Genomic DNA, 9,285 nt, shown 5'->3' with positions numbered 1-9,285 from the left:
CCTGTCTGGCATCGCATTGCAGAACGTGGCAGTGAGGGCCACAGCTTGGTGAGGAGGTGGGCAGAGGGGAAGGACGGGAGCCCTGATAGGGGCTCTAATGTCCCTGGTCCTCAGGCCCTTCACGGGTTTGATCTTCCTTAGCTGAGCGGTGAGCGTGCTCAGGGCAGCTGACCCAAAGCCAGACAGTTTGCAAGGGAGCACCAGGGGCTTAACTCAATGGTGTGCAGGGACTGCCCATTAGGTCCCGGGCCCTGGGCACGCTCCTTAGGGACCCAGCTGTAAGAAAGGAGGGTACAGTCCTGCTACTTTGGTAGTTAGTGAGGAAGACAGCTGTGGACCTCAAAGATGCTTACATTTTACAACGGAGAGGCCGGGCGCAGTGGCTGACACCTGTGATCCCAGCACCCTGGGAGGCCGAGGCGGGAGGATTGATAGAGCTCAGGAGTTTGAGACCAGCCTGAGCAAGAGCGAGACCTCATCTCTACTAAAAATAGAAAACGTAGCCAGGCACGGTGACACAGGCCTGTAGTCCCAGCTACTGGGGAGGCTGAGGCAGAAGGATTGCTTGAGCCCAGGAGTCTGAGGTTGCTGTGAGCTAGGCTGAGGCCACCGCACTCTAGCCCAGGGTGACAGAGGGAGACTCTGTCTCAAAAACAAACAAAACAAACAAACAACAACAACAAAAACAAAGGAGAAAGAGAGGTGTCTGAAACTGAACCTTGCAATCGGATGATGAGGGCGCAGCGAGTGGGAGATCTGAGAGGAGCGGAGACGGCTGAGGAAGGGAACTGGTGGCAGGACCAGGCTTTGCAGAGGCTTCAGGTCATGGCGTGGAGACCCACTGGGGCCAAGGAATACACAAGCACTGTGCCCCATAAATGGTTGCTTTTGTTGTGTTTTGTGTGTTTGCTTTAGAGACAGGGTCCCACTCTGTCCCCCAGGCTGCAGTGCAGTGGCCTCATCATAGCTTACGACAACCGGGAACTCCCGGGCTCCCACGATCCTCCTGCGTCAGCCTCCGAGGTAGCTGAGGCTACAGGCGCGCCACCACGCTGGGCTTAGTTTTTTTTTTGTAGAGTCAAGGTCTTGCTGTGTTGCTCAGGCTGTTTCCACTTTTTTGAAGTTCAAACTAGGGCTGAAGGGAACGTTTTTGTGCATATTTCTAAATATTTGCTCAAGTTATATGTGTTTTTATAGGATTAGTATTGTGGAATTACAAGGGCAACTCAAAGACTTTTAAGTTTTTAATGGCTATTTCATTATTGCTTTCTTTAAAAAAAGGTATCGACTTCACATGTCTCCCTCCTTAACACCCAAAACGTGGTATTGTGGATAGGCAGTTTGTAATTCTTAGATCATTATCAATGTCTGTGCCTTCCCATAACTGTTTCTTCTATGCCCCTTTATCCCCGTTGGCAGTATGTTCAGTTTTTGTCTGTTTATTTTACTTTCCTATCTTGTAGGTATTCTTTGTTTAGAGATAAGGACATTTTAATAGTAAATACTGAAAATAATTTCCGAGTTATTTATTTATTTACTTTTTATTATGTTTATTTTTTGGTGGGGCAGGGAGAAGAGAATTTTGGACACCAGGGAGCGGGGAGACCTAATTTATTTATTTTTGAGAAGGGTCTCACTCTGTCTGTCGCCCAAGCTGAAATGCAGTAGCACAATCATAGCTCGCTGCAGCCTCAAACTTCTGGGCTCAAGCAAACCTCCTGCTTTAGCCTCCAGAGAAGTTAGGACTATAGGCGTGAACCACCACACCCAGCTAATTTTTAAATATTTTGTAAAGACACGGTTTGGCCATGTTATCCAGGCTGCCCTCGAACTCCTGGCCTCAAGCAATCCTCCCACCTTGGCCTCCCAAAGTGCTGAGATTATAGCCAGGAGCCACCGCGCCCTGCCCCATTTATATTCAGTTCCTATGTTCTAAATGTTATCTCCTGAGTTTCTTTTCACAAATAGATAGGTCTTCTGTGGCATATTCAGCTATGTAGAGAAGCAAGGCTGAAAAAAGCAAACTAAATTCGGAAAATGTGAATTCTGAGCCATCAGAAATTGGCCAGGCGCAGTGGCTCGCACCTGTAATCCAAGCACTCTGGGAGGTCAAGGTGGGAGGATCACTTGAGGTCAGGAGTTTGAGACCAGCCTGAACAAGAGCGAAACCCCGTCTCTACTAAAAATAGAAAAAACTAGCCAGGCACAGTGGCGTAAGCCTGTAGTCCCAGCTACTCGGGAGGCTGAGGCAGGAGGATTGCTTAAGCCCAGGAGTCTGAGGTTGCTGTGCGCTAGGCTGATGTCACGGCACTCTAGCCCAGACAATGGAGGGAGACTCTGTCTCAAAAAAGAAAAAAAAGAAAAGACATAGCTTATTTTAAGGCCCCAAACTGAGGAGGGCTTTCCTTAAGTTCTTCTACAGTCTCACAAAACCAAAGTTGAAAGGGAGATTATTATCCTTATTTACCTGATTGCAAGAATTCAGGATGTGAAGTAAACTTCTCCAAGTTACAGAGATAGTGACGGGGGGCTGACATGCCTCAGAGCCCCTGCCACTCCCAGGGCCCGGCTGCGGGGACTGGCAGGTGGTGGCATGTGGGGGTCCTGGTGCCAGGTGGGTGGGAGGCCAGAGCACAGGAGAAAAGAAAGGCCCCGAAGGATGGGAACGGAAGACCGGGGAAAGGGGAGGGTAACCTATGATTAACCAGGGTATGGCAGAGGGTAGGACCCCCTGAAATAAAGTCAGGATTTTGTTTCATTTCGTTTGGTTTGCTTTTTTAAAGGAAAGAAGCATCTTGCCACCCACAGCAACCGAGGCAGCAGCCGAGCAGCCAGGGCGACAGAGCAGGTGGCCCGCGCGGCCGCGGGTGCGACTCCCCGCAGCAGCCAGAATTAAGGCGCCTGAGGACTCAAGACTCAAGCGCTGCCACCACCGGGAGAAACCAGTGGGACCATAGCGAGATCGCCACTGTCTCCAAGAAGGACGGTGAGATCTGAGGGCGTTTCTGCCTCTCACGGGGACCCGGAGCGCCAGCGCCCGAGGAAAGCGCACCGCAGCCGCGACCTTCCCGCACAGCGCAATGGCAGCAGTGGCGGCAGCGGTGGCAGGGTTCCAAGCGGAAGCCAAGTGCCCCATCTGTCTGGACTACCTGAGGGACCCGGTCACCATCGAGTGCGGGCACAACTTCTGCCGCTCCTGCGTCCAGCAGTCCTGGGCAGACCTGCAGGACAGTTTCCCGTGTCCCGTCTGCCGCTACCGCTGCGAGGAGGGGCACTTCCGCAGCAACACCCAGCTGGGCAGGATGGTGGAAATCGCCAGGCTGCTGCACAGCCCCAGAGGCAATAAAAAGGGGCAGGAAGAGACGTCCTTGTGCGACAAGCACAGCCAGGTCCTGAGAGCTTTCTGTGAGGAGGACCTGGAGATGCTGTGTCCCCTGTGCACTCAGGCCCCGGAGCACCGCGGCCACCACGTGAGGCCCGTAGAGGAGGCTGCCTCTCATCACAGGAAGAGGCTCCGCGGTTACATGGAGGCCCTGAAGAGGCGATTGGCAGACCTTCAAAAATTAATAAGCATTCAAAGGAAAAAACCCTTGGAACTGAGAGAGAGGGTGGAAAACCAGAGGCAAGAATTATCCTCTGAATTTGAGCACCTGAACCAGTTTTTAGACCGTGAGGAAGATGCAATGCTCTCCAGGTTAGACGAAGAAGAGAAGGACATTGAACAGAAACTCAGTGCCAACATAACAGCATTTTCAAACTACCTTTCCACACTCAAAAGTCAATTAAGTAAGGTCGTAGAGCTCAGCGGGCTGTCTGAAGTGGAAATGCTATCACAAATTAAAGTTTTCTACAGGTCTGAAAATGAGGCTAGCCCATCAGTCTTCTCGATTCATTTGAGGAGAGAAGGCTGCAGTTTTCCTCCCCAGTATTCGGCCCTTGAGAGAATCATAAGGAGATTCAAAGTAGATGTGATGCTAGACCCCGAAACGGCACACCCGAACCTGATGGTCTCTGAGGATAAGAAATGCGTGAGATTTACAAAGAGAAAACAAAAGGTTCGTGCTCTTCCAAGAAGATTTACAGGCAGACCGGTTGTCCTCGGTTTTCCGTATTTTCACTCTGGCAGGCACTTCTGGGAAGTGGAAGTGGGAGACAAGTCTGAATGGGCCGTTGGCGTGTGCAAGGACTCTCTTCCCACGAAGGCCAGGAGGCCACCATCGCCCTGGCAGGGGTGCTGGGCGGTCCGGCTGCAGGACAGTGGCTACGACGCCCCCGGAGCTGTTCCAGCCCCTCTTCTAGACGTGAAGGACAGAGTCATTGGCGTTTTCCTGGACTACGAGCTGGGTGAGATCTCGTTCTATGACATGGCCGAGAAATCTCGCATCTGTACTTTCAGTGACACCTTCAGTGGACCTCTTCGGCCTTATTTCCGGGTAGGACCTGATTCAAAGCCTCTCAGGGTTTGTACAGGAGCAGATTGTGAATGAAAAGTCCCCTGAGGCTGAACCATTTTACTAGTTGTTGTTGTTGTTTTTAATGGAAGGTGCCTACGATAGTGTATTAATAAATCTGTAAATCTAATCCCTCCAATTTTTTCTTTCACCGTTTCAGCATTTCCAAGCAGAAATTTTGTTTGTTTTGTTTTGCTTTTGAGACTGAGTCTTGCTCTGTCACCCTGGCTAGAGTGCAGTGGCGTCATCACAGCTCACTGCAACCTCAGACTCCTGGGCTCGAGCGATCCTCCATCAGCCTCCCGAGTAGCTGGGACTACAGGTGCGTGCCACCATGCCCGGCTAATTCTTTCTATTTTTAGTAGACACAGGGTCTCCCTCTTGCTAAGGCTGATCTCAAACTCCTGACCTCAAGAGATCTGCCTGCCTCGGACTCCCAGAGTACTACGAATACAGGCGTGAGCCACAACACCCAGCCTAAGTTATTCTATTCTTAGAAATGTCCCTGCTAAACACTCACATTTTACTCTTCAAGGGTAAATGGTTTTTAAATTATGGTTTTTTAAAAACCTGTGCTCCAATATAAAAGATTCCTGGTTGTTCGTAACAAAATTCCCTTCCCAATAAACAGATGTAATACTTAGCATCCATTATTCCTTTCACAATCTAAATTACAAAACTAAAAGTATTAGAATATTTAATGGTGCTTTAAAAAAAACCAGTGATCCAAATCATAAAATGTATGCAGTAGCTTAGAACTTTTTACACTACTCTAAATGCTAAAACTATTCTAAACTGAATTCAAAAATAAGAGAGCTATGTGTTTTAGCCTTGAATAACAGGATTCAAATAATCACTTTAAATTGAAAAGCAACTGAGAGCATTGTTAACTATGAAGCCACCTATAACTATCTCTGACAAGTTGGTTTTTTTTTTTTTTTTTGAGACAGTCCCCCTCTGTTGCCCGGGCTAGAGTGCGGTGGCATCAGCCTCGCTCACAGCAACCTCAGACTCCTGGGCTCAAGCGATCCTCCTGCCTCAGCCTCCCCAGTAGCTGGGACTACAGGTGCTTGCCACCATACCTGGGTCATTTTTTCTACTTTCAGTAGAGAGGGGGTCTCACTCTTTCTCAGGCTGCTCTCCAACTCCTGACTCAACTCTTACCACTTTCTAACCCATCGTCCACGCTATAGCCAAAACGATCCAACACACCAGTGTTTACTTAAAAGTCTTCAGACTTTTCACTGCTTACAGGGTAAAATTTCAGCATCTCAGGACAGCATAAAAAGCCTTTTGTCCTCTGACCCCACCCAGCTGGGCCAGTCTCCTCGCCCTCATTTTCTACACCAGCAATAGCGGCCACCTCCTCTCGGGGAGGCTCTGCCACAGCAAGCTCGGCGGCGACCCGAGTGGCACGCGGTGCCCCGCGCCTGCCCACCCCCTCCGGCAGGCTCGGACTGAGCGCAGGTCCGCCGGCCGCAGCGCCGACAGGAGACGAGGCCGCCCCGCCGCGCCGGTCGCCCCGTCGGCTTCTCCTCCCGGGAGCCGCGCGCAGCCGGCCCGGCGGAGGGACCCGCGCGACCCGCACCCGCTCGGCTAATTTTTCCTATTTTTAGTAAAGACGGGTCTCACCTTGCTCAGGCTGGTCTCGAACTCCTGACCTCCAGCGATCCTCCCAGAGTGCTGGGATGACAGGCGTGAGCCACCGCGCCCGGCCCATTTTTTAAACTTTTAAGTCTTTGCTATATCTGAAATGGATATGATTATTGAGGGTGATATATAGAGTTTAACTCTTTTATTGAATAACTTATATTTCCCCCAATTTGAAATTTCTATTTCTTTTTAAATTTTTCGTTTTTCATAGAGATGGGGGTCTCCCTATGTTGTCCAGGCGGGTCTTGAACTCATGGCCTCAAGCCATTCTCCCACCGCAGCCTCCCAAATTGTGGGGATCACAGGTGTGACCCATTGTGTCCCAGCTAAACTTTCTATTTGAACATATTCTAGTTCCCCTATAATCACAGAAACATCTTCAAGATTTATTAATAGGAGATTGGATTATTAATGATAGCAGAGCTCTAAAAGACTAAAAAAATTCTATTTTTTCGTACATGATCATCAATGGTGCCTTTTCCCACTGTATTTAAAACTCGTTCTTGATGGTAAGATAGCTGCTGACCTGGATGTTTTACAGGTTGCCACTCTTGCTTTCTAATAGTTTAACAGTCAATTCTTAACTTTTCTAGATATAAAACCATCCCATACACATAGTATTAAATCTTCCCCTTTATCCAAGTGTATTGAATTGATGAGCACTTCAGGATAATAGTAAATACCACTGATTATAAAAAGTATCAGTCTTACCTCTTTTTGTCTTATAAAAACTATCAGTCTTTTATCTCTTTCTGATATTGTTATTTTTTATTGTGTCCTAGAGGTGAACTTCTAAAAGAGACCTTTAAAATAATCTCTCAGTTCAGGATTTCCTAAAAAGGAAGTGAAAACTGAGCCCAGGTTAGGGCTGGATGACATAGACGACCTCGGAGCTTATGCAAGAGTCACTTTTCTACTAGATTCAGCGGTGAAATCACTAAAGTTAGTTACATTAATTCATGAGCAAATGCTTGAGTGCCTCCTTGTGCCAGGCACTGTTCCGGGTACGGGGATACAGTAATGAGCAAAGACGGAGCTTGCAGGGGAGAGAGACAAGGTTAGTAAGTAAATTACACACAGTAGCCCCCGTGATGAGCAAGGATTCGTTCCAAGACCCCCAGTGGACACCTGAACCCTTACAGTAAGGAACTCTACATACACTATGTTTTTTTCCTATACATACATATCAGGCACAGTAAGAGTTACTAATAATAATTGTAAAATAGAAAAATATAACAATATACTGTGATAAAAGTTATGGGAATGTGGTCTCTGCCTCTCTCACAAAATGTTATTGTGCTATAGGTTCTTAGCAACCTCAGCATAGCATTTTTTTTCTTTCCTTAAGTCAAGAACTGTCACCTTTCCACTTCAAGTAAGCATTTCACAGCTTCTCTGTGGTATATATGAATCACCAGCACCACTGCCGTTGTGCCTTGGGGCCATTACTGAGTAAAATAGGGGTCACTGGAACACAAGCACCTCGAAGCTGAGAAAGTCGACCTGATAACCCAAACGGCTGCTCAGTGACCATGGGGCAGGGACCACCAACAGTGGGGGATACGCTGGACAAAGGGACCATTCACGTCCAGGGTGGGACAGTGTGGGAAGGCTCGAGATTTCATCATGCTACTCAGAACGGAATGCAATTTTAAACGGATGAATTGCTTATTTCTAGAATTTTCCATTTAATACTTTTGGTCCACGATTGACTCCAGGTAATTGAAAGCCATCCATGGCTAAAAGGGAACTACTACTGTGTGGGAGGGGGCAAGTACAACAGAAAACAAGAAAAGGGAGATGGAAAGCCGAGTGTGGGGAGGGCTGCAGCTGTAAGCAGTGGTCAGGGCGGGGCTCACTGAGAAAGGGACCTTGGAACAAAGGCTTGAAAGGGATACAGGATACACGGGAGTCGATCCTTCCAGGCAGCGGGAACAGCACGTGCAAAGGTCCTGAGGTGCGAGTGTGCTCGGCAACCCACAAACCACAACGTGACTGCAGCAGAGAAACAGAAGATCTGGGGGTGGGTGGGGTGAGGAGTCGGGGGGGAGCAGAGTTTCCAGGGCCCTATTTAAACAATATGGAAGGAGGTTATAGGTAACCTTGACAAGAACATTTTCAGCAGAGTAATAAGGTGAAAAGCTAGACTGGATACAGAGGAGGGGAGAAAAAAAATTAGAGACAGGCTTCCTTGGTTTACAAATGAAACAAAAACAATTTTCCTTAGGAAACCTAGGGAATGTTTTGAGATTTTAAGTTTGTGATTGTCATATATTCACAGTTTGTTTCCTCAAGAATTCAAGAGCCTATCCCAGCCTGAGCAAGAGCAAGCACCATCTCTTCAAAAAATAGAAAAATTAGCCAGGTGTGATGGCACATGTCTGTAGTCCCAGTTACTCAGGAGGCTGAGGCAGGAGGATGCTGGAGCCCAGGAGTTTGAGGCTGCAGTGAGCTATGACGATGCCACTGCACTCCAGCTTGGGTGACAGAGTGAGACCCTGTCTAAACAAAAAACAAGTGCCTATTGGGTGAGAATTTTGTATTCAAGATTTATAAAAGCACTTCTGATCAGACAGTGAGACCACTAAATTATCTGAAATGGACAGACTTGTTAAAGGACATGCCTTTCTAGCTTTTTCTGTAAAAAGGATGGGGAAAGGAGGACATACATTCATTCCATTTGGCATTTGATTTTCTGAATGGTTACAGAAGTTATAAGCCATATTAACATAAGAGTAACCCATAGGGTCCAATTTAGAGAGGAAGAATAACTGCATTTATCAAACCCAACAGCTGGCTTATTGGCCTATTGTACTCACTGCCATCATCCTTCCACTCCCACCCCACCCTACCCCCCACCATTAAAATGTAGATTTCATGAGAACAGGAACCTTTTCTGTCTTATTGACCCCTGTAAGCACAGCACCTGAAACACCCTCTGGCACATAATCTGCTCTCAACTAAATATCAAGTGTTAAATAAAATTAAGTGCAGTGCATATGGATGGGGAGACATTTCTGGTTGTCACAGTGGGGGGACGCTATGGGCATCTTAGCAACCGGGATGCTGCCAACATCCTGCAAGGCACAGGACAGACCCCGACAACAGAGAACTATTCAACCCAAAAGTCAGTAGTGCTGAGGCTAAGAAAACCTGAGGAAATTCGAGGAAAATAAAAAAG

At 47.8% G+C, this 9,285-nt stretch overlaps 1 protein-coding gene across 1 annotated transcript; it reads left to right on the top strand.

The window, feature by feature from the left end:
* The first annotated feature begins 3,080 nt into the window (after positions 1 to 3,080).
* On the top strand, positions 3,081 to 4,487 carry LOC123638840 (putative tripartite motif-containing protein 75). The gene has a single exon (XM_045552649.1). It carries the CDS (start codon positions 3,081 to 3,083, stop codon positions 4,485 to 4,487), a length of 1,407 nt encoding a protein of 468 aa, XP_045408605.1.
* The last annotated feature ends 4,798 nt before the right edge of the window (positions 4,488 to 9,285 follow it).

The sequence above is a fragment of the Lemur catta genome, chromosome 5 (genome assembly GCF_020740605.2).
Source record: "Lemur catta isolate mLemCat1 chromosome 5, mLemCat1.pri, whole genome shotgun sequence".
In the NCBI taxonomy this organism is placed as follows: domain Eukaryota; kingdom Metazoa; phylum Chordata; class Mammalia; order Primates; family Lemuridae; genus Lemur; species Lemur catta.
This window is presented reverse-complemented; position numbering and strand designations above follow the sequence as displayed.

Bases quoted from the DNA above. Each gene is read 5' to 3' on its own strand.
- LOC123638840 (XM_045552649.1), top strand. From the start codon at position 3,081: ATGGCAGCAGTGGCGGCAGCGGTGGCAGGGTTCCAAGCGGAAGCCAAG.